Here is a 25544-nt window from a genome sequence, read left to right on the forward strand (position 1 = left end):
TTAATAAGACCTAAAACTTGTCTAGCATTCCCCATGTTCCACATGCTAACTCATCTAATACTCAAAACAACCCCACAAGGCTTATACTATTATCCCCTTTTCATAGATGGGGAAACTGAGAAAGAGAAACAGTAAGTAACATGCCCAAGTAATAATAAGACAGTCGTAGAGTTGGAACTGGAATTCAGTCCGGTGAACTCTAAGGCCTGAACTCTGTACTCAGCTGTTGTCCTTACTGGGTAGAATGACACCAGCAAAGAGAAAGAAGTGATTGTGTGATGTGATTGCCAGAGATAGCAAATGCTTGACTGACAAGTGTGACAGATTTACTTAGATGTTTTCCTCTAGGCCATTGCGTGTACAAATGAAAAATCTCTTCATTTCATTAAACTGCAGATTTCGTTAGCATGTTTAATATATATGTTGTGTAAGAAACTTCTTGAGACTACTGTAGTACAGAAAAACCACCATATAAATTTTGTCTTCATTATTATGTGTGTTTTGGTAACTGATAAGAAAACAGTAATCCTTTATTTTCTCTTTTAGTTATTCCTTACTTGGAACAAAAATTCTATATTGTGAACTTTCTGGAGATAATGTGGATTGGAGTGATACTCCTCCACACTGTGAAAGTGAGTATATTTTCCTTTAGAATTTAGAGTAGCAGTTCTCAAACTTTTTGGCCTGGGGACCCCTCTACGCTTTTAAAGTATAAATTGCTCACAGAGCTTTTCTTTAAGTGAGTTAGGACTAACGATATTCTTTATATTGCAATTAAAACAGAGAAGTTTTTAAAATAATTATTTATTAATTTATTTTTAAGAACATTAAGCTCAATACATGTCAACAAATACAACGTATTTTTTCGTAAAAATCAAATATTTCCAAAACAGTGAGAATAGTAGCTTTGTTTTACATTTTTTCTGATTTCTTCAATATCTGGCTTAGAGGAAGGCCTCTGGTTTTATTCAGTTACATTATCAAACGATCTGAAACCACTGGAAAATTTCACTGCATACTCTTAAGGACAAAAGTGAAAAAAAGACAATAATATCCAAGTAAAACTGAACCATCGATTTAAGAATGGATATATTTATAAATTATAAAGCATTTCTCACTAGCACTGAGTTCTATTTTTAATCATAAGCCTATTGTCTCATTAAATTGTCAGCATCTCTTATGATAAGAACAAGTCTTAGCAGGGCCTTGCAGATAAATATAGGTATTTCATGTACGTATGTTATATAGGTATTTAAGAAAATGAGTTTTATTCTAAAAGTTCATTTCTTCATTAGTGGTTTGAATTGAGATAATACATTTGCTCATAGAAACTTTCTTCTAAATGGCTATTGGATTCACAACTAGATTGTAGGTGTCACGTTAATGAATTTATTGAAAGCAGTTCATAGGACATTACTAATGCTGTCATAATCTTTCACTGTTTCTTTGCCTTTCATGTCTTCTTTTCCTTATTAAGAAATTTTGTGTCAACCACCTGGAGAAATATTAAATGGAAAATACACAAATAGCCACAAGGATGTATTCGAATATAATGAAGTAGTAACTTATAGTTGTAATCCTTCGCAAGGACCAGATGAATATTCACTTATTGGAGAACGCAGGCTAATTTGTTCTGGGAAAAATATATGGAGTAGTGACCCTCCTGAGTGTAAAGGTAATAATATTTCAATGTATTTCCTTCTCATTGGAAATAATTTGGAAACATTTTGTAAATACTTTTACCAACTAGTAAAAAAAGCAGCCATGTGAGCTTGTCCCATTGGTTAAATTGGTTTCTCATGTGATTTAATATGGGTCAAAAAGAATCAAAAATAGTTCTAATTGTAGATTAGCCCATTCCTCACCACACAAGTTCTTGGCATTCCTGTTTATACATTGTTATTCACTATGTGTATGCGTGAATTTTTTTTTTTTTTGCTTGAAAGCATCAGAAAACAAACACTGCCTTAAAATAAGAAAGTTTTATCTCTTAATACAAGTGGTATGACAGTTGTGGCTAGAGGAAGTGGTACAGTAAATTGTAAAAGACCACCCCTTCACCAATAAGATTGAAAAACTAGACAAAACAAACATACAGGCATGCCTTGTTTTATTGTGCTTTGCTTTATTGCACTTTATAGATGTTGTGTTTTTTACAAATTGAAGGCACAACCCTCACTCGCAAAACAATTGTGACCTGCTTTATTCTGATACTCACTTACTGCTGTAGGCTGGAACAAACTTGCAATATATCTGAGGTATGCCTGTACTTAAAAAACAATGTTTAAGGCATCACAGCATGTCTAAAACCAGGGAGACACAGGAGGGTATTTGACACTTGAAGAAAAAGAACCACTGAACAATAGCGAAATCTTTACTGTTTTCAAGTACATATAGAACAATCTTTAGTACCATATGTTAGGCAATAAGGTAATTTCTTATTTCAAAAATTTAAATTTATTTACAAACTACAAAAGAAGAGCAAATTATACCCATAACAAAGAAGCAACAAATAATCAAGGTAGAGCTCAATGAATTTAAAAGAGAAAAAAGGAGGGAGAATCAATGAAACTAACACTTAGTTGTTGGAGAAGATCAATAAAATGGATAAATCTATAGCCAGTCTGACAAGAAAATAGAAGATACAAATTACCAATATCAAGAATGGAAAAGAAGACATTACTAAATATCCTGCTGGCATTTAAAGGATAATATGGGAATAATCTGTATAACTTCATGTCAATAAATTTGACACTTAAACCTCAGAAAGAGAACTTCAGGCCCCATGTTGTCACGGGAATAATACTAGCAGCTCTATTAGAAACTCTTCAAGAAAATACAAGAGGAGGAGATACTTCTCACCGCATCTCATGAGGAAAGCATTTCTTTGATACCAAAACCAGACAAAGACATTGCAGGAAAATTTTTAAAAATACCCATTACTAACATAAAACCAAAACTTATAAACAGAGTATTAACAGAAAAAAAAATCTGTCATATATAAAAATAAGAATGCATCAGAATCAAGTAGGATTTACTCTATGAATGCAAGGTTGTTTCAGATTCAAGAATTCATCAGTATACTTTACCATATTGGGAGACTATAAAGAAAAAAATGCATGATCATCTTAATAGATGCAAAAAAAAAAAGGATTTGACAGAATTAATTATCATTCATTATAAACCTTCTCAGTATGCTAGGAGTAGAAGGACCTAACTATTTCAACCTGATAAAAGGCACCTTCAAGAATCCCATAGCTAACATTATACTTACTGGTAAAAAACTAATTTATTTCTCACTGAAGTAGTAATGAGAAAAGAATGTTACTCTTACCATCCTATTCATCACTGTAGTGAATATCCTCTTCAGTACAATAAGACAAGATGTAGAAATAGGCATACATATTAGAAAGGAAGATGTAAAATAGACTTTGTTCACTTATGACATGATTGTGTGAACAACATGAAAATAAGACACATGCTTAACATACAGAAATCGATGTTATGTCTATACACTAGCAATAAACCATTAGAAATTAACATTTCTAAAGTACTAATTACAACAGCTCCACAAAATATTTGCTGATAAATCTAACAATACATGTGCAAGAATTGAGTGGTAATAAGAACTAAACATTTAAATAAATTAAAGAAGACATTAATAAATAAAGAGAAACTCAGTGTTTATGGATTGGAAGGCTCAATATAATAAAGATATCAATTCTCTGTAATTGATCTATAAATGGAGCATAATCTCAATAAAAATTCAACCAGAAGTTTTTGTTAGAAATTGATAAACTGATTCTAAAATTGATATGGAAACACAAAAGAACTAGAATAGTCAAAATAATTTAGAAAAAAATTAGAGAACTCATTCTACATGGTGTCAAGACTTATTATAAAACATACTCTAAAGCATTTAATCAGGACTATGTGGTATTGGTGAAAGAATGGCCATAGAACATAATGGAACAGAATATAGAGTCTAGAATACACCCTTTCAAATGTGTCCAGTTGATTTCATCACAGGTGTACAAACAATTCAGTGTTAAAATGGTAAAGGTACAGGCAAAACTGAACATCCTTAAAAAAGAGAAACACAACCTATGTTCTCACCATATTCAAACATTTACTAAAAATAGATCTTTGACTTGATTTAAACTTAAAATTATATCTTTTTACTGGGAAAGATAGAACATATTTATGACTTGGCCAAATATTTCTTAATTAAATTGTAAAAGCATGATCTTTTTAAGCAAAAAAATTAGTGAACTTGACTTCTTAAAAACTTAAGAAGGCCGGAAGTATCACACTGCCTAACTTCAAACTATACTACAAAGCAACAGCAATCAAAACAGCATAGTATTGGTAGAAAAACACACACACACACACAGACCAATGGAACAGAATTGAGAGCCCAGAAATAAGACATCCACGTATATGGGCAAATAATTTTTGACAAATGAGCCAAAAATATATGATGGTACAAAGAAATCCTCTTCAATAATGGTGCTGGGAAAATTGGAAAGCCATGTGCAAAAGAATGAAACTAGACTGCTGTCTGTCACTATACACCAAAATTAACTCAAAATGGATTAAAGATCTAAATATAAGACCTGAAACAATAAATTGCATAGAAGAAAACATAGATATTAAACTCATAGACCTTGATCTTAGAGGGGATTTTATGAATTTTACTTCAGTGGCAAGGGCAGTAAAAGCAAAAATAAATAAATGGGATTATATCAAACTAAAAAGTTTCTGCATAGCAAAAGAAACTATCAACAAAATGAAGAGGTAACCAATCAGATGGGAGAAGATATTTGCAAACAATCCTTTGATAAGGGTGTAGTATCCAAAAATGTAAAGAATCATACAATTCAACAATATAAAACAAATAATCCAATTAATAAATGAGCAGAGGACAAGAACAGACACTTCTCCCAAGAAGACATACAAATGGCCAACAGACACAAGAAAAGATGCTCAACTTCACTGGCTATTAGGGAAATGAAATCAAAACCACCATAAGATAATCATCTCATACCTATTTGAATGGCTATCATCAACAGGACAATTAATAAACATTAGAGAGCTTGTAAGCAAAAAGGAACCTCCATACACTGCTGGTGGACATGTAAATTAGTATAGCCACTATGGAAAACAGTATGGACATTTCTCAAAAAAATTAAGAATAGAATTACCATATGACACAGCAATCCTTCTTCTGGGTATCTACCCAAAAAATTTGAAAACATTTATCCATGAAGATATATGAACCCTGATGTTCATTGCAGCATTATTCACAAGGGCCAAGACATGGAAACAACCAAAGTGCCCATCAATAGATGATTGGATAAAGAATGTGTGATATAATAGAATATTACTCAGCCAAAAGAAAAGATAATACTGCCATTTGTGACAACATGGATGTATCTTGAGATTATCATGCTAAGCAAAATAAGTCAGCAAAAGTTGAGAACCATACGATTTCATTTATATGTGGGATATAAACTGAAAGCAACAAATGAACAAGACAAACCAACAAACAGAAACCCATAGACACAGACAACGGTACAGTGGTTACCAGAGGGAAAAGGGGAAGGAAGAGATAGGTAAAGATAAAGGGAGCCAAATACATGGTGATGGAAGGAAACTTAACTTTGGGTGGTGAACTCACAATGCAATCCACATAGGAGGTACTATTGAATTGTATACTTGAAACTTAAATAATTTTATTAACCAATGTCACCTCAATAAATTTAATTTAAAAAACTGTGAACTTCTCTCAAAAGACATTGTTTTAAGAATTAAAAAAAAAGAAAAAATGGGCCAGACACTGGGAGAAAATATTTGCAAAGCACATATCTGATAATGGACTTGTATCTGTGGTTATGTAAAGAACTTTCAAAATACAACGATAAGAAAACAACTCAACTTTTTTTAAATGTGGAAAAGATTTGAATAACTTATTTCACCAAAGTAGATATTTGGATGACAAAAAGTACATAAAAAATTTGCCCAAAATGATTAGTAAATACTGAAATATAATTTAAAACTACAATTACATAAAACTAAATACTGGAAACAACAACAAAATACTAACAATTCCATGTACTCACAATGATATGCAGCAATTGCAACTCTCATATACTGCTGTTAAGAATGCAAAGTGTATCCAAAGAAAACCAAAACAATAATTCGTAAAGATCTCTGCGCTCCTGTATTCATGGCAGCACAATTTACAATAGCCAAAATATGGAAGCAACCTAAATGCCCATCAATAGATGATTGGATAAAGAAGTTATGTTTCATATATACAATGGAATATTACTCAGACATTAAAAGAAATGAAATCCTACCATTTGTAATGACATGGATGGACCTAGAGGTTATTATGCTGAGTGAAATAAGTCAGACAGAGAAAGATAAATACCATATGATGTCACTTATATGTGGAATCTATGGAACAAAAAGAAAAAACGAATCAAAAACAGACTCACAAATATAGAAGACAATCTGGTTTGGCCAGAGGGGAGGGGGTTTGGGGACTGGGGGAAAGGGGTGAAGGGTTAAAGAAGTACAAATTAGTAGTTGATAAATGTTCACAGGGATGGGAAGCACACATAGGGAATGCAATTAGCGTTAATGTAATGGCTAGGTGGAGAGCCAGAGGAGAGAAAGAGCAATTAGGGAGATCATTTTATAAACTATATAAATATACTATATACTTGAAACTAAAAGTAAAATTTTAAAAAAGAATGCAAAGTGGTATATCCATTTTGGAACATGGTTTGGCATTTTCTTATAGTGTTAAAATATATTTATCATACAACTCAGCCACCAAGTAAATGAAAAGATTTTTACATAGAAACCCGTATGAGAATATTCATAGCAGCCTTAATCATAATCACCCCACATTGGAAACATCCACATATCCTTCAGTTGGTGAATGGCTGAACAACCATGGTACATTTATACAACAGAATAATACTTCACAATAAAAAGGAATGGGCTTCTGACCCACACAACAACAGGAACAAACCTCATATGCACTGTGATAAGTGAAATAAGCAATACTCAGAGGTTGCGATCCCATTAGGACATTCTGGAAAAGCAACATTATAGGGATGAAAACAGATAAGTGGGGAAGGTGCTTGGGAAAGTTGGTTGATACAAAGTGGCAGGAATTAATGTTGGAGAGTAATGAAAGTCTTCTATGTCTATTGTGGTAATTACATGATTGGTGTTTGCATTTATTACGCCTTATACAGCTGTACACTTTAAAAAATGAGTTTTGCTGTCTTTAAATTTTATCCAGTAAATGCAACTTAAAACTATTGCTGTGATTAACAGCAGTTTAACATAACAGAGAATAGATAAGTAAACCTGAAGTGAAGACAATAAATACAACAGGGGAAGAATAGCAGTCAAACATACATGTTAATAGACTTTCAGCAAGAAAAGGTAAACAATAGTATAGATAGTGATTTGACTAAGTAATGGCCAAAAATTATCCACATTTGATACAAAACAACCCCGTAATCCAGGAAATTCATTGACCCTCATAGGAAAAATAAGTTTAAAAAATTTACCAAGAAATCCCTACTAAACTAAACTACTAAACTAAATATATCATGGTAAAACTGAAAACAAACAAACAAAAAGAAAAGCAGCCAGTAAGAGGGACAAAAAAACACATTACACTGGCCCACCTCCCTAAGTAAATATGACAGCTGACTTCTCCTAAGGAAATATGGAGACTAGAAGACAATAATATCGGCTAAAGTGCTGAAAGAAAAATAAAATACATAGCCTAAAAATCTCTGTCAAGAAGAAATCTTAAAACTGAAGGTGAAATACAAGGGGGGAAAAAAACATTTTGAGATTAAAAAAAATTCTGAGAGAATTGTTACTACCCAGTTTGCACTAGAAGAATTGCTAAAGAAAGTTCTTCATGGTGAAGGGAAAAGTACACCTGATGGAAATCCAGATCCACCGGCAATGAGGAAGAGCACTGTTCTGCTTTAAGAGTCGGTACATTATGGACCATTATCTGTTGCTGAAATTTAATCTCCTAAAATGTTCTCTTGAACTCACTGCCCAACCAAATGTTTTTTGTATTTTTCCAAATTCTGCCAAACCCATTACTGGATCCTGAAATCAATCCAGGGGATTGTGACCAGCATTTTACTTCCTAATTAGTAGAGTAGAATGAGAAATATCAGAGAACACTAGTATGAAGTATTAGCTTTTAACTTTATCTCAGGCCTGTGGGATATACTGGTTTACAATGTAATGTAGTGTTGGAGCTCTGGGTTATAATCCAAAAGGTCTGGAAAAGACAGCCCTAACTGCACTGGCCTATTTCTTGAATGGCCCAGTTTATTCATGTTGTTGATACCTGAGGACTTTCTATTTGCATATCTCTGCATGGCTAGCTTCTTTTCAGCTTTTACATTTGAGCTCAAAGATTACCTTCTTCTCACAAGAGCCTTTCCTGTCTTTCTAAAAAGCAGGGAACTGTAATCAGTGTCAGCATGAAATTAAAAAAAAAAAATCCCTAGAACTAAAACGTTCAAAAGTTGCTTTTCAGATTTCCCAGAATTGGTATCTGGTAGTCAGACCTTTCTCAAAACTAGTCAGTAATGGGGGAAAAAAACATAAGAAACCAATAAACTGCAATGACAGTCTGTTCTAGGTGAAAACAGGTGATCAGATTTCTCTAAATCTATTTACCTGGAATTAAAATGCACAAATAAAGTTTTTGGTTTTTTTTAATTTAACATTCTGCCATCTATTCCTTGTCTCTTTGTTCCCAATGGAAGTTACTACTTTGCCCTAGTTTTACTGTCTTATGTCAAAGCAGATTTTTATTAATTCTGGAATTTCTCCACTTTTCAGTGGTCAAATGTCAATATCCAATAGTCCAAAATGGAAGGCAGGTGTCAGGATTTGGAGGAAAATATTACTATAACGCGGCGGTCAGATTTGAATGCGTCCAGGGTTTTCAGCTTAACGGCAGCGACACAATTGTCTGTGGAGCTGACAGTATGTGGAAGCCTGCGATACCACAGTGTGTTAAAGGTACAAAGGGTATCTTTTTCCTTCTTTATCTTTTCGATTTCATTTCTTTATAAATACTAATGATGCAGAATAATTGAAAAGAAGAAGCTTTTGTAAATAACTGTCTTGGATTCATTTCCTTGGCAGATGTGTGACACAAATTTAAATGTTTTCTTAGGTTCTTAGCATGTCATGTATATCACATGGATATACATTAAGCTTTGACTTTTTTTATGTGTAAAAATGTACAGTAACTGTTTTTCAGAGTAAATTGAGGCATAGGAATTTTACCTTAAAAAACGTCAAGATCGAAAGGCATAATTTATATAAATGAAAAAATATAATAATTCCCAAGTGGTTGATCCTATTTACATTATTTTTTTTCTAGTGTCAACCTCTCCCAGTACAAAACCTACGATTTCCAGTGTCTCAGGTTTAGTAACTTTCTACTTATATTTTTCAAAATTCTTTAAATTCCTGGTTATTTTTTTAAATCCTTAAAATGTGATATACTCATCATCATGTTTTGTAATGAAAGGAGGACAAACATATTTGCAGCTTATTTAGTTGTTAAACCTAGTGATTATTAAACTGTTTGCCAGTCTACAGATATAAATAGGTATGTAACCTTGGGCAAGTTATATAAACCTTGAATGTGTTCATATAAAATGATTTAATGCCTCCTCATTGGGTGATAGGAAAGTAAATGGGATACATTTAAAGCACTTACCACAATGCTTGGCATATAGGAAGCTCTTAAATGAAGCTCATATGACTTATAGCATCACTCCAACTTATATTAATGAAGAAGAAGGTCCATGGCTCCTGTTTTTTGATATGTTTGTTTTCTGTGCCATCAACTTGCCAATTTACTATTTTCAAAACGATCAGCTGACACCTTTACAGAGTATCTTCCTGATCCAGGACTATGTTCTATTTCCTGGACTGTTACCAGTTTAGTTCTTTCTATATAGTACCATTAAAACTGGGAAATGTCTGCTGTCTCTAGAACGAGACCTGCATTTCTACCACCCCCACTACTCCCACCTCATGCAATTATTCTTTTTCTCTTTACTGGACATTTTTAATTGTCAACAGAAAGTAAATTTTACAGAAACTGAAAGGCAGGAAAAATCCTTATTTATTAAAATGAAACGGAGGATTTCTTGTACGGACAACTGATTAACTGCTCCAGTTAGGACTTGAGAGATTATTTTCATATGGAAGAAGGCGTTGTCTTCTTGATTTCAGTGCCGCTATCTCTGGCCACCCTTTTGTTTGGCAGAAACAAAGGACGAGGGGAATATAGTTATCCCCTCTTTACCGCTGTTTCACTTTTTGTGGTTTCAATTACCTGCAACCACCATTGTCCTAAACCATTAAATGGAAAATTTCAGAAATAAAAATTCATGTCGCCATTCTGAGCAGCATGATGAAATCTCATGGTGCCTCACTATGTCCCAACTGTGATGTGAACCATCCCTTTGTCCAGTGTAGTCCCCTCACTTCTCTCACATAGTCACTGTATCATTTCACATCATCACAAGAAGGGAAAGGATAGTACAGTTAGGTATTTTGAGAGGGACAGACCACATTCACATTACTTTTATTGTTATAATTGTTCCATTAATTAATACTTATTGTTGTTAATCTCTTATTGTGCCTAATTTTAAATTAAACTTCATTATGGATATAAATGTATAGGAGAAAACATAATAAATGTAGGGCTCAGTACTATCCAGGTTTCCAGGCATGGACTGGGGGTCTTGAAATGTATCCACATAGATAGTGGCGACTACTGTAATGGGAAGAGCATTAGCTTGGGCTGACCTCACTCAGGGTCCTAGTTTGGCTTTGCTTACTTCAGTAATATCTCTGTAGGCTTAGTTTCCTATTAAACATGAGGTTGTTGAACTCAAATAAATCTTAATTACTGGCTTCTAATTAGTTTGCATATTCCCTGTTGTCCTAGAATTTGAGAGATTGGGGGGAATTTTGCATGTTACCACAGTAATTAGAACACTTTTTTATAATTCCTGTACACTTGGTACCTGATAGCCTCCTTTAGAACCTTAGCTCATTGCTGTGAGGTTTGAGGGGGGAAAGCGATGGTTTTGTAGTGGACCGATATATTAAGATTGCGTGTGCAGTTTATACTCATCAGCCCATCCATGTTTACTCCCATGGTCCTAGTGGGTCTGTGCACTGTGGGATACTGTGTATGTTGACATGCTCTTCTGAAAGTTAATCATAGGGATTCATAAAGGATGTATAAAATACCGATACAGTTGACCGTCTCAAAGAAAAGAGAATTGATTGTGAGGAAATATTGACAAAGAAGATAAACTGCAGGGATCTTTTCTTAGATATCAACAATCAAAATTCTTTTGGGGACTGTCAGTCATTTTTATCATCAGATAGAGAATGACTGTACAAAAGAGATCAGTAGCAACAGATAATGATGATAAGGTAGATGTGATTGTGCTCACATGAGATAATGTCTGTGAAATACTAATCAGAAAACAAAAGGATAAGAAGTGTGTGGTATGATACCACTTGAGTGGTAATTTTTTAAAATTTATTTTCAACATATTTATGATTTATGATTAGTTAACTTCTAGGATTTCCATTATAAAATACAAATCTATAGTGACTATTCTTATGCAAACATCCTATGTGCTTGTGTAACTAACTATATGTTTAGGTAAATTTACAGAAGTAGAATTATAAAGTTTGGAACTATGTGTTGTTGTTATTGGTTTTTTTTTTTGAGAAATAATTAATCTTTTTAAAAAATAAAAATTCAAATTTTGTATTGATAAAGCTGGTGAATGTAATCAAATTTATTTTTCCAGGTGCCAATCCTACTGTTTCAGCCAAACCTCCAGTTTCAAGTCATCCAGGTTCAGTAACTCTTTATACTACTCATATTGTTAAGAACTTCATAAGGGGATGGGTGAAAACTGATATCATGTATTAATGTACATTTCTTTAATTATCAGTGAGGCTGAACATTTCTCAGACTACGTTTATTTTTTCATGTCCTTTGCTCAACTTTTCTGTTGGTTTTTTTAAATATTTTCTCATTGATTTGTCAGAACTCATCATAAATTAAGGCCCTTTTGACATAAAGTGAACATTTTTTTTCTGTTTTTTTCTTTGTCATATTTTTACTAGTCAGTTTTCTCAAGATTTTTATACTGTTGGATATAGATTGCTTTTTATAACTTTTAATTACATAAGTAGTAAATGCGTATAAAACTGTAAAACTTCTATCATTAGGAGAGTATACAGAGTTAAAGATTAGTCTCCTTCTCTTTCTCTAGTACATTACCTGAATTAATCACTAACTAGTTTAGGCGTCTTTTTATCTCTTTCTATACATCAGTATCCTTATATGCGTAGATATACATATTTTAGCATTTTTTACTTTTTTCTTAAACAGAAATGGGATCGTGCTGTTCATATTTTTCTAAAACTCTCACAGTTTATACTCACTGTCTTCAATTAGGATTATATTTAGGTTTTTCTTATCCTTTTATTTCATATTTAAATTTACTGCGGTCATATTGGTAAATGAAATATATAGATTTTAAGTCTACAATTCAGTCATACATAGTCTGTATATTGTATTGTGTGTTCACTACCCAAAGTCAAATCTACTTCTGTCATCATATATTTGACCTTTTACTCTTTTCTACCTCCTCCCTCCTCACTTTCTTTTTAATGATGACTTTAATATAGACCATATTTATTTAACTATTCTCCTATCAGTGGTCACATATATGTGCAGAAATTTTATATTAATAGGGACTCGCCTATATCCGTTTTTTCTCCAACGGCCATGAGTGTTGTGTCTTTATTATAAAAGCTGTAAGTGTTCCCTATTATGAAATTATATAAATCTTTCAGCCAACTGTTCTGATTGTATTCTTTGCATTTAAATCATTGTTCCATCTGAAATTGATATATACGCTATGGCACATTGAATGAGACAGGGTTCTTTTCCACTCCACTCATCTCCATTTATTGTATAAATTATCTTTTCTCCAACAGTTTTGAAGTTCCAGTTTTTATCATACATTAAATTCATAGGTGTTCAAGTCGTCTTTTAGTCCCTTGAACTCTGTCCATGCCAGTGCCAGCAGCAAATCATTTTGTTTTTACTGTAGTAGTATGATATGTTTTCATAGTCTTATCCAGTTTTGTACATCACACGGGTATATAAATATTTGTGTTGGCATTTTTGCATCTAAAAATGTACAGCAACTGTTTTTTAGAGTAAATCGAAGCATAGGAATTTTTACCTTAAAAAGTCGAGATTGAAAGGCATAATTTATATAAACGAAAAAAATATAATTCCCAAGTAGTTGATCCTGTTTACATTATTTTTTTTCCAGTGTCAACTCCTCTCAGTACAAAACCTACGATTTCCAGTGTCTCAGGTTTAGTAACTTTCTACTTATATTTTCCAAAATTCTTTAAATTCCTGGTTATTTTTTTTAAATCCTTAAAATGTGATATACTCATTCATCATGTTTTGTAATGAAAGGAGAACAAACATGTTTACAGCCTATTTAGTTATTAAACCTAGTGATTGTAAAACTATTTGCCAGTCTACAGATATAAACAGGTATGTAAACTTGGGCAAGTTATATAAATCTTGAATGTGTTTATGTAAAATGATTGAATGCCTATTTCATATTTATGAAACATACTTATGATTTATGATTAGTTAACTTCTAGGATTTCCATTATAAAATACAAATCTATAGTGACTATTCTTATGCAAACATCCTTATGTGCTTGTGTAACTATATGTTTAGGTAAATTTCCAGAAGTAGAATTATAAAGTTTGGAAGTATGTGGTTTTTTTGTTTGTTTTTTGTTTTTGTTTTTGTTTTTTTTTGAGAAATAATCTTTTTAAAAAATAAAAATTCAAATTTTGTATTGATAAAGCTGATGAATGTAATCAAATTTATTTTTCCAGGTGCCAATCTTACTGTTTCAGCCAAACCTCCAGTTTCAAGTTATCCAGGTTCAGTAACTCTTTATCCTGCTCATATTGTTAAGAACTTCATAAGGTGATGGGTGAAAACTGATGTCATGTATTAATATGCATTTCTTTAATTATCAGTGAGGCTGAACATTTCTCAGATTACGTTTATTTATTCATGTCCTTTGCTCAATTTTTCTATTGGTTCTTTAAATATTTTTTCATTGATTTGTCAGAACTCATCATAAATTAAGGCCCTTTTGACATAAAGTGAACATTTTTTTTTCTGTTTTTTTCTTTGCCATATTTTTACTAGTCAGTTTTCTCAAGATTTTTATACTGTTGGATATAGATTGCTTTTTATAACTTTTAATTACATAAGTAGTAAATGCGTATAAAACTGTAAAACTTCTATCATTAGGAGAGTATACAGAGTTAAAGATTAGTCTCCTCTTTCTCTAGTACATTACCTGAATTAATCACTTAATAGTTTAGGTGTCTTTTTTTATCTGTTTCTGTACATCAGTATCCTTATATGCGTAGATATACATATTTTAGCATTTTTTACTTTTTTCTTATAATCTTTTCTCCAACAGTTTTGAAGTTCCAGTTTTTATCATACATTAAATTCATAGGTGTTTGAGTCATCTTTCTGTTCCCCTGAACTCTATCCATGCCACTGCTAGCACCAAATCATTTTTTAATGTAGTACTATAATATGATTTAATATTTGCCAAAATACTTCTTTTTCAGAAATTTTCAGGCCACTCTTTCTGCTAATTTTTATAAATTAACTTTTTTATATGTACTTACATCTTTATTTATTTGCTTGCTTACTTACTTATTTAGATTTTCACATCAGACCTGAGGTGGCCTCTTCTGTGTGTTCCCAGTTATAGGACTTCTCTTCAGCGAGATTTCAGGAGATTCTCAACAATGATTGTTTTGTAGTTCAGTTAGCATCTTGATGTGGTCATGAGAGGAGGCAGGCGCAGTGTTTATCTACTCTGCCTCATAACCAGAAGCACCTATAGATCAAGTTTTATTTTATTTTTTTACCATTTTAATGTAAGTGTACCGTTTTTACCATTTTATTTTAAATGTACTGTTCAGTGGTATTAAGGACATTCACGTCGTTGTGCAGCCATCAGTACTATATCTCCAAAATTTTTCATCTCAAACTGAACTAGTATACCCCTTAAATAATAACTCTCTATTCCCTCTCCCCCAGCCGTGGTAAGTGTTATTTGATTTTCTGTCTATGAATTTGACTGTTTTAGGTACCTCATAGAAGTAGAGTAACTCCTGGCTTATTTCACTCAGCATATCTTCAAGGGTCATTCACCTTGTAGCATGTATCAGAACTGTATTCCTTTTTATGGCTGTATTCCATTGTTTATATATGCCACAATTCCTTTATCCATTCATGTTGATAGACACTTGGGTGGTTTCCAACTTTTGGCTGTTCTGAATATGCTTCTCTGAATACTGGCATTTGAGTAACTGTTTGAAACCTTGTTTTCAATTTTGAGGAATATATACCTAGGAATAGAATTGCTGGGTTATGTGGTAATTCTGTTTACCTTTTTGAAGAATAGCCATACTCTCTTCCACAGTGCCTGTACCATTTTACATTCCCACCAGCCATGTGCAAATGTTCCAATTTCTTCACCTCCTCCCACACTTGTTATTTTCCGTTTTTTTGTTACTAGCCATCCTAATGTATACGAACTAGTATCTCATTGTGGGTGTTGTTAGCATTGTCTAATGATTAGTGATCATATTTTCATTTGCTTGTTGGTGTTTTTCATGTCTTCTTTGGAGAAATGTCTATTCAAGTCCTTTGCACATTTTCGATTTGGGCTTTTTTCTGTTATTGAAACTTAGAGTTTATTATGCATTTTGAATATTAGTCTTTTATCAGATGTGTTATTTCCAGATGTTTTCTTCCATTCTGTGAATTGCCTTTCTCCTCTATTGATACTGTTTACTGATAGACAAAAGTTTTTAATTTTGATGAAGTCCAAATTATCTATTTTTTTCTTTCGTTGCCTGTACTTTTTGTATTACATCCAAGAAATTATTGTGAGATGCAACATCATAAAGCTTCTCTCCTATGTTTTATTCTAAATTTATAGTTTTAGCTCTTTATTTGGTTCTTTGATTCATTTCAAATTAATTTTTGTGTATGATGTAAAATAAAAGTCGAACTTTATTTTTTATGTCAATATCCAGTTTTTCATAAACCATTTCTTGAAAAGGTGGCCTTTTCCTAATTAAATGTTCTTAGCACCCTTGTAGACAATCATTTGTACATATATGAAAAGGTTTATTTCTGGGTTCTGTACTCTATTTTATTGGTCTGTCTCTATGCCAGTACCACTCTGTTTTGATTATTGTAGCTTTAAAGTTAGTTCTGAAACCAGGAAACATGAGTCCTTTCAACTTTCTCTTCAATTTCAAGATTGTCTTGGCTATCCCTAATTTCTTAGATTTCATATGAATCATAGGTTGGATTTTCTTCTTTCTGCAAAATGCATATTCACGATGGTGATGGTAGTTGCATTTAATCTGTAGATTGCTTTGTGTAATATTAACATCTTGGCAATACTGTCTTCTAATCATGAACAGAGACTGTCTTTCCATTTACTTATGTCATCTTGAATTTCTTTCAGCAGTTTTTGTAGTTTCCAGTGTAGGAGTCTTTCACCTCCTTGGTTACATTTATTTCTAAGTATTTTAATCTTTTTGATGCTGTTGTAAATAGAATTGTTTTCTCAATTTTCCTTTTTGGGTTGTTCATTGTTAATGTATAGAAATATAACTGATTTATTGCTTGCTGACTTTGTAGCCTGAAACTTTGCTGAATTTATTTATTAGTTCCAACAAGTGCGTGAGTGAGTGAGTGAGTGTGTGAGTGTGTGTGTGTGTGTGTGATCTTTAGAGTTTTCTACTTAAAAGATCATGTCATCTGGAACAGAGATAATTTAATTTCTTCTTTCCCAATTAGAATCCTGGGTTTTTTGTGTTTTTTGTTTGTTTGTTTGTTTTGCCTAATTGCTTTGATTAGAACTTTCAATATTATGTTGAATAGAAATGTTAAACATGGGCATCCTGTTTTCTTCCTGATCTTAAGGGAAAACTTTCATTCTTTCAGCATTGAGTATAATGTTTACTATGGATTTTTCATACTTGGCCTTTATTATGTTGAAACTTCTTTCTATTGCAGATTAACCTCTAAATCACTTAGTGAGCCCTCCTGTATTTTTTAATTTTAAGTAGAATCACATTGAATGCATAGGCTAATATTGACAATACACTAATGATAAATTTGCAAGCTGTACCACAGAATACTCAGAGGAAATATTACCAGAAAGAAGAATGATCATGACATTAAATATAAATATCTGGTAGTTTATGATACTACTTTTAATGAGAATAATTAAGGTAATTTATGTAAGGAAAAAAAACAAGAAGTTTTGTACAAGGCAAAAAATTAAACTTATGAATTTAGAGATTTCTAAGCTTAATTATTGTTTTTTTTTTTTACTTATTCTCATTTTTTTCTAGGACATCACCCCGATAACACTGATGATTTAGGTATTATTTTGGTTATTAGTAATCCTGTTTTATGAGACCTTAGAGTAATAGTGTTATTTTGTGATGTCAGTTTGTAAATTAATTTTCTTTCTATTCGTACCTTGTATATACAAGACTTAAAGTTCTATTTGGTGGGCTAGTTTTTTTCTAGAAAAGGGTGTTATAGCAAACTTTATGTAGACTCACCAGTTTCATGCAACATATGTTAAAGAAAATGATAAAGTATACTTGTAACAGTTAAATGAAATATAAAGATTGCTTGATGTGTAAATGAAGAAAAATATGTATTTTATTTACATTACACTAGTTCAGTAATGTTAATCTTTTTATTAAATGTGCCTTAGACTTGTTATGTTCTCCCCCTGAACACTGTGGTCAAACTGTCTTTGTGCCAGAAATTCAGTGCCATCTTAAGACGTTAAACACTTGATAAATTTTTATGAAACGAAAAGAGCAGAGGCAAACCTGATATTCTGTGTATTGGCTTATAGAAATTCAGTAAAAATAATGGCAGTTTAGAAGCAGAGGTACTACTGACCAACTAAGAATTAAGATTTTGTAGTGTTATTTATTGCTCTCTGGATAGTCAAAAGTGCATGTTTAAGTATCTATGAATAATTTTTATACATGAGCCCTGATGTTTTATTTGCATTCTTAGAATCTCCTCGGTAATTAAGACTATTTTTTAATTTAGGGATGGGGTGCATGAGACAGGGTTGATGACAATAATGTATTGTTTGTGAAGACTCTGCAAAATGCCTCTATGTAATCAATTAATACAACTTTATTTATGACTTATTCTACAGACTCACTTTTAAGAGACAATTTAAATTAAATCCCAAACAAAATCATAAGAATGATAGACTGAACACTGAACTAATGGATTATAGTTGGAATAATGGGATAATACATTCTTAAAATGATTTTCCTCTAATCTAGTGAATTCTAATTTTTTAAATAATTTTTACTAAACAACCTGGGGTGGTAACTACAGTACAAAACAAAGATAAGTGAGGTTTCTATTAAGAGTATCACAAGTTGAACCCTAGGCCTGGAATTTGATTAGAAGGGTTCTGTGATCAAAATGACCTGGATGCACTAGCAGTCAATGCTAAACTAGATTGATAAGCATTTTCTTTGCTGTAGTTTATAGATGAGGTGATAAAAATTAAAATGCACATGCTATCTAGAGACTCACATGTACTTATTATCTTCATACTGATTTTATTTTTTCTCAGATGACGGACTCATTGCTGTGATTGTTCTTACTGTACGTAAGTATCTCAAACTTGGATAACACTGAAATAAGAATATTAATGTGAAGGAACACATTATTTAATGATTTTTCAGTTTCTACAGTTTATATAGCTTGAAATTAAGTAAACCAGTCCAGAAATACCTGAACTTTTACATGATATACCACCTTGTATTGGTAGTTTTATATTTTTTATATTCTATATGTCCACTTAGTAACAAATCCTAAATAATGTATGTTTTTGAGGTGATTAAGCATATAAGTTTCCATCCAAAATATGTTTTGGGTAATATTCTAAATTAAGCCATTAGGACTCTTCTTTGACTTACTGTGGACTGTTTAAGTGACTCCAGGGAATTACATTTAGACAGTGAATAGTCCAGATGGAATATAAATGTATATGTGCTTAAATTAAATAACATTTTCTGAATACTGAAATGTAACGAACACTAATTTCTTCTGCTAGATTTTGAATCTTGGAAATTATTTTTCATAGTTACATGTCATTTGTTTCCTGATTTCTTGTAGTTGTTGGCATTGTACTAGTTGGCACCTGTGTGTACAAATTTCTTCACACGAGGAACAGATAGTAAATTAAACGTTTCTTAAGCATATTGGTGCTTCTCACTCTTGACATACTTTTGTGCAGCTTTTGTTTGTACTCTGTCTTGCATGTTATCTTTTTTTAAAAAATGTGTCCACCTGAGTGTGTCATCAGAATTGCATTTCATTACTAAAAATATTTTTACCTACTTTTTAATATCATTGTAACAAGACTGATCTGTGCAGAGTTGCATTATATATTGTGACTGTAAGAAAAATTTCTGTGGGATTTGAAGTTGAAATTCTGTTGCAAACCATCAACCGTTATGGGGACTTCCCTACCCTAGGTATATCCTATTTCCTAAACTAGATTGGTGGCCAGGATTAAATTTAAAATAGTTCACTGTGAAGATCCGGTCAAGATGGTGTAGAAGGTAGATGCTGTGCTTGCCTCCTCTCACAACCACATCAAAATTACAATGAAACTACAGAACAGCCGTCACTGGGAGTCACCTGAGGTCTGGATAAACAGAAGTCCTACAACTGGGGACACACATAAGAGGTCACCTCGAGACTAGTAGGAGGGATGGAGATGTGAAACAGGATAGTCTCATAACTGCATGGGGCAGATGAGAATCAGGAGGGTTATCTTGGCTGCACAGGCCCCCCCAAGAGGAATGAGGGTTCCCTGTTTCACATTGGACTCCCCATCCTAGGGTTCTAGCGCTGGAAAGAGAAGTCCCCACAATCTCTGGCTGTGAAAACCAGTGGAGATTGTGGCTGAGTGAGACAGAGGCTGTGGGAGTCAAAGACATTCCTCTTAAGGGCCCCCTTTATTGAGCCCTCCTGCCTCCCAGTATGCAGACACAGGTGATCACCATATCAGAGTCTCCATCAACCTGGATAACACAGGTCGCTCTGCCCAGGTAACTCCTGAGACCCCACCTCTCCCAGCTTGCAGGCCCACTCAAGCTTCTTTTAGTGGTTTTTGGCCTGTTTTGGCTCATGCCGCAGACTTTCCTAAAATCTCTCAGAGTAAATGAACTCAGTGAGAATTTTAACAAAGAGATAGAAAACATAAAAATGGAAATAGAAAACATAAAAAAGAACCAGTCAGAAATGAAGACTATAATATGTGAGATGAAGAGTACATTAGAGAGAATAAACATATTGGATGAAGTGGAGGACTGAATCAGCAATTTAGAGGATGGGATAGTGGAGGACACCCAATCAGAACAGCAACAAAGAAAGAGAACCCAAAAAACAGCATAGTTTAAGGGGCCTCTGGGACAATATCAAGCATAACAACATTGGCATCATAGGGGTACCAGAAAAAGAAGAAAGAGAACAAGAAATTGAAAACCTATTTGAAGAAATAATGATGGAAAACCTTCCTAACCTAACAAAGGAAATAGACATACAACCCCAGGAAGGTCAAAGAGTCCCAAACAAGATGACCCCGAAGAGGCCCACACCAAGACACATCATAATTAAAATGCCAAAGGTTAAAGAAAAAGAATCTTAAAAGCAGCAAGAGAACACTAGTCAGTTACCTACAGAGGAGCATCCACAAGACTGTCAGCTGATTTCTCAGCAGAAACTTTGCAGGCCAGAAGAAGTTGGCCTAAAATATTCAAAGCGATGAAAAACAAGGACCCACGATGCAAGATTACTCTACCCAGCAAAGCTATCACTTAGAACTGAAGTACAGATGAAGAGCTTCCCAGACAAGAAAAAGCTAAAGGAGTTCATCACCACCAAACCAGTATGACAAGAAATGTTGGAGGGACTTCTTTAAGAAGAAGAAAAAAATATGTATGAAAAATATGAATAATAAAATGGCAATAACTACTTATCTACCAACAAGTACTTCAGATGAAAAAGAAATGTTCCAATCAAAAGATAGCGTGCCTGAATGGGTAAGAAAACAGGACTCCTACACATGCTGCCTACAAGAGACTTACTTCAGATCAAAAGACACACAGACTGAAAGTAAAGGGATGGAAAAATATATTTCATGAAAATGAATATGAAAAAAAAAAAGCTGGGGTAACAATACTTATCCCAGACAAAACAGAGTTTTTTAAAAAAGGTTATAACAAGAGACAAGGTCTGAGTAATCCCAAATCTGGATATTTATCTGAAGAAACCCAAAATACTCCTTTGAAGGGACGTGTGCATCCATATGTTCATTGCAGCATTATTTACAATATCCAAGATATAGAGGCAACCTGGGTGTCCATCAATGGATGAATGGATAAAGAAGCCGTAGTACATATATACAATAAATAAATAATAAGTAAATATTAAGTAATGAATGAACTAATAAATGAATGAAATCTTTACATTTGCAATAACATGGATGGACCTAGAGGGTATTGTGCTAACTGAAGTCAGATAGAGAAAGACAAATGCCATATGATTTCAATTAATGTGGATTCTAAAGAACAAAAGAAACAAGTAAAACTAACAAACTCAGATACAGAAAACATTTTGAGGGTTATTAGGTGAGGGAGGGTTCAGGGAGTAAGTGAAAAGGAGAGAAGGGATTAAGAAGTACAAATTGGTGGTTACACAATAGTCATGGAGATGTAAATTATAGCATAAGGAATATAGTCAATAATATTGTAATAACTATGTATGGTGTCAGGTGGGTACTAGATTCATCAGGGTGATCACTCCGTAAGTTATATAAATGTCTAATCGCTGTTGTACACATGAAACGAATATAATATTGTATGATAAGTATAATTGAAAAATAAAAAATATTTTAAAAAACAATCACTGTGGAGACTTTGACAGTTGTATTCACTGGAATTTTTAGAATGAAAGGTTTCATTTGTCTGTATAACTTGGATAATCATAAGAAGCTATGTAGGTGTCCTCATTCAAACACACAAATTGATTTCTTTTCACTTAGAGTCATTATTTATGAATGTTAAACTAAGCAACCCTATTTGATTTCCCTCTCATGTTCTCTTAATTTACTAGGTTGCAGTAAACCATTGGGGTTAAACAAAGTTGCTGAGAGGAGTAAGATCATTAACACATCTTATTAATGGAAAAGGGGGGAACTTAGAATAGAGAAAATGTACAAATATATTTATCTTCTAAGGAGAATAGAGTTTTTACATCAAATTTAAATTTTAATGAAATGATTTACAATGTAATTAAAGACTTAGAATAAAATCCTAGAGCATAGACCAAGATTGAAATGTCAGACTTTTAGAGATTTATTTTTCCCTGTTGTTTTGGAGATAACTTTGAATCAAACTAATATTTTTAAGACTTTTGGTATTTGTGGTTTTATAATATATTTTCCTTTTACATTAATCATTGGGTTTGGACTATGCTGCAGATTTGCGGTTCCAAAATAAGGGGTATGAGACTCGAGCAGTTGGAAGAAAATGCAGGGAACAGTAGGCAATTGCTACATAGCTCTTTATTCCAGCAGGGGCACAGCCTGCCTCACAGAGCAGCAGTTCTCAAGCAAGGGCACGCCACCCCTTGCATGGTGGCAGCGCCTTTTATACACCAGTTAAACAGTAGTGGCACACTGCCAAGTTAGAAGCCCGCACATGCGTACAGGGCACATGGTTACATAGGGGAGAAGGGCGGAGTTTTCTTCCACCAGGAAGTTAGCTACGGGTGTGGGAGGGAGCCTGAGCTGATTACGGTAACCTTTCTTTCTTCTCACTACATTCCTCACATGTAAAGAGTTGAAACATTTCTTATGTTATCTTTTTAAAATACCCACAATGCCTTCATTTGAATCTTAAATGTTATATTGTAGATTACATGATACACATATTTGATTTCTCCATCAATAGTATATTTTTAAAATTACATACACATAGCTGTCTGAGTAGGATATGCTCTCAGTGAACTATTTTTACAATTCCAAAAGGTTCACATAGAAATAACTTCTAAAGAAAGCTTTGTATTTCTCACTTTCATTCTTTGTTTAAACCATCACTGGATCGGTCAACATGGCAGAGTAGGTAAATGCTGTGCTTGCCTCCTCTCATGACCACATCAAAATTACAATTAAACAATAAAACAACCATCATTGAAAATCCCCTGAAGTCTAGTTGAACAGAAGTCCTATAAGGACATACAGAAGAAGCCACCTCCAGACTTCATGAGAGGGGTGAAGTGTGACAAGTTGATCCCATACCCACCTGGGGTGGTTAAAAAGAGGGAAGCATATTGCACCCAGTGTGCATACTCAGGCAGGCACTATATCTGGGTCTCTATCAACCTGACTAACACTGTTTACTCCCCACCCAGTGATTTCCTGAGACCCAGCCCACCCAACTTTTAGGCCCACCCAGCTGCTTCCAGTGGCTTTTCCATACAAACAGCCTATCTTGGCTCATGTTGTACACTTTCCTAAAACAACTCAAAGGTTCACAAATGCCGGACAAGTAGCACCTGGGCTCGGTGTTCCCCATACCTCTTGCTGAGCAGCCCCAAATCCGGCAATAGCAGCAGCCAGCCTCAATTCACAGCTTGGCCTCTCCCAGGCACCTCTAAGCCCAGCACAAGAGGCAGTCATCTGTAGATCACTTTGTGGCTCACACCAAGTGGCCCCAGGCAGGGCACAGGCGGAGATGACCTTGGCCTGAAACAGAGCCCCTCCCAAGAAGCCCCAGAATCAACACGCCTGGAGGCCCACTTTATATCACACCAGAGCACCACCCAACCATTTCCACAAAGGAGACAGCTAAAGGGCAGAATGGGCAGGCACCAGAGCCCCATTAAAGCTAATCTTGCACCATAGGGTCAACCCCTCCACAATAGCTTCTCTCTGTAGTGAGACCAGTCCTCACAACCAATCAGCTTGAAGATCAAACACTCCCATTGATGTGCACATAGCAACCAGGGCTCAACTGCAACAGGAAGGCACACATGACCCATACAAAGGACAACGCACTAGGAGCATCTGGCTCAGGTGACTAGGGAGACTGTGCCACTGAGCCCCACAGGACAACTACTACATAAGGCCACTCTACGAAGACCTGGAGACTAGCAGCTTTAATACAAAGAAACAAAAACATGGAGGGAGCCAAAATGAGGAGACAAAGAAAAATGTCTCAAATGGAAGAATAGAATAAAACTCCAGAAAAAGAACTAAACAAAATGGAGACAAGCAATCTATCAGATGCAAAATTCAAAACATTGGTTATGAGGATGCTCAATGATCTCAGTGAAAACTTCAACAAAGAGATAGGAAACAAAAATGGAGATAGAAAACATAAAAAAGAAACAAATAAAGAATACAATAACGGAAATAAAGAGTACCTTAGGAAAATCAACAGTAGATTAGATGAAGCAGAGGATCGAGTCAGTGATTTGGAAGACAACATAGCAGAAAACACCCGAAGAGAACAGTGAAAAGAAAAAAATTTCCAAAAAATTAAGATAGTTTAAGGGGCTTCTGGGACATCAAGCATACTAACATTCACATCATAGAGGTACCAGAAGCAGAAGAGAGAGAACAAGGAATTGAAAACCAATTTGAAGACATAATGATGGAAAACTTCTCTAACCTGGCAAAGGAAATACATGTACAAACCCAGGAAGCACAGAGTCCCAAACAAGATGAACCCAAGGAGGCCCACAAAAGACACATCATAATTAAAATGCCAAAAAAACCCCAAAAAACAAAATGACAAAATGAGAATCTTAAAAGCAATAAGACAAAAGCAGTCAGTTACCTACAAGGGAGCTCTCATAACATAAAACTGTCAACTGATTTCTCAACAGAAATTTTGCAGGCCAGAAAGGATTGGCATGAAATATTCAAAGTGATAAGAAAAATAAAAGAAAGAAAGAAAAGAAAGGACCTATAACCAAGATTACTCTACCCAACAAAGCTATTACTTAGAATCAAAGAACAGAAAAAAAAAAAGCTTTCCAGACAAATCACCAAATCAGTATTGCAAGAAATGTTAGAGACTTTTCTAAGAAGGAAAAAAAGATCAAGTATATGAATAATAAAGTGGCAATAACTAAATATCACAATCACTTTAAATGTAAATGGATTAAATGCTCTAATCAAAAGACATAGGGTGTGGTGGT

The 25544-nt window shown here is 33.8% G+C and overlaps 1 protein-coding gene across 12 annotated transcripts in view; it reads left to right on the forward strand.

Moving 5' to 3' along the window:
- Window positions 1-20854, forward strand: part of LOC120608473 (membrane cofactor protein-like) — a 46479-nt gene extending 25625 nt beyond the window's left edge. Inside the window, exons 4-13 of one of the 12 annotated variants that reach the window (XM_039870275.1) lie at window positions 547-632; window positions 1478-1675; window positions 8905-9087; window positions 9455-9499; window positions 11922-11969; window positions 13467-13511; window positions 14057-14104; window positions 17633-17662; window positions 18901-18936; window positions 19808-20854. In XM_039870275.1, coding sequence (XP_039726209.1) covers window positions 547-632; window positions 1478-1675; window positions 8905-9087; window positions 9455-9499; window positions 11922-11969; window positions 13467-13511; window positions 14057-14104; window positions 17633-17662; window positions 18901-18936; window positions 19808-19830 — 742 coding nt within the window. In that variant the 3' untranslated portion in view covers window positions 19831-20854. Of the gene's footprint in view, window positions 1-546; window positions 633-1477; window positions 1676-8904; window positions 9088-9454; window positions 9500-11921; window positions 11970-13466; window positions 13512-14056; window positions 14105-17632; window positions 17663-18900; window positions 19532-19807 lie in introns of those variants that run through there. The other 11 variants (XM_039870279.1, XM_039870274.1, XM_039870278.1 and 8 more) reach the window with 11 other exon arrangements.
- The last annotated feature ends 4690 nt before the right edge of the window (window positions 20855-25544 follow it).

Source organism: Pteropus medius, unplaced genomic scaffold, assembly GCF_902729225.1.
Source record: "Pteropus medius unplaced genomic scaffold, Ma_sr-lr_union100, whole genome shotgun sequence".
Taxonomy (NCBI): domain Eukaryota; kingdom Metazoa; phylum Chordata; class Mammalia; order Chiroptera; family Pteropodidae; genus Pteropus; species Pteropus medius.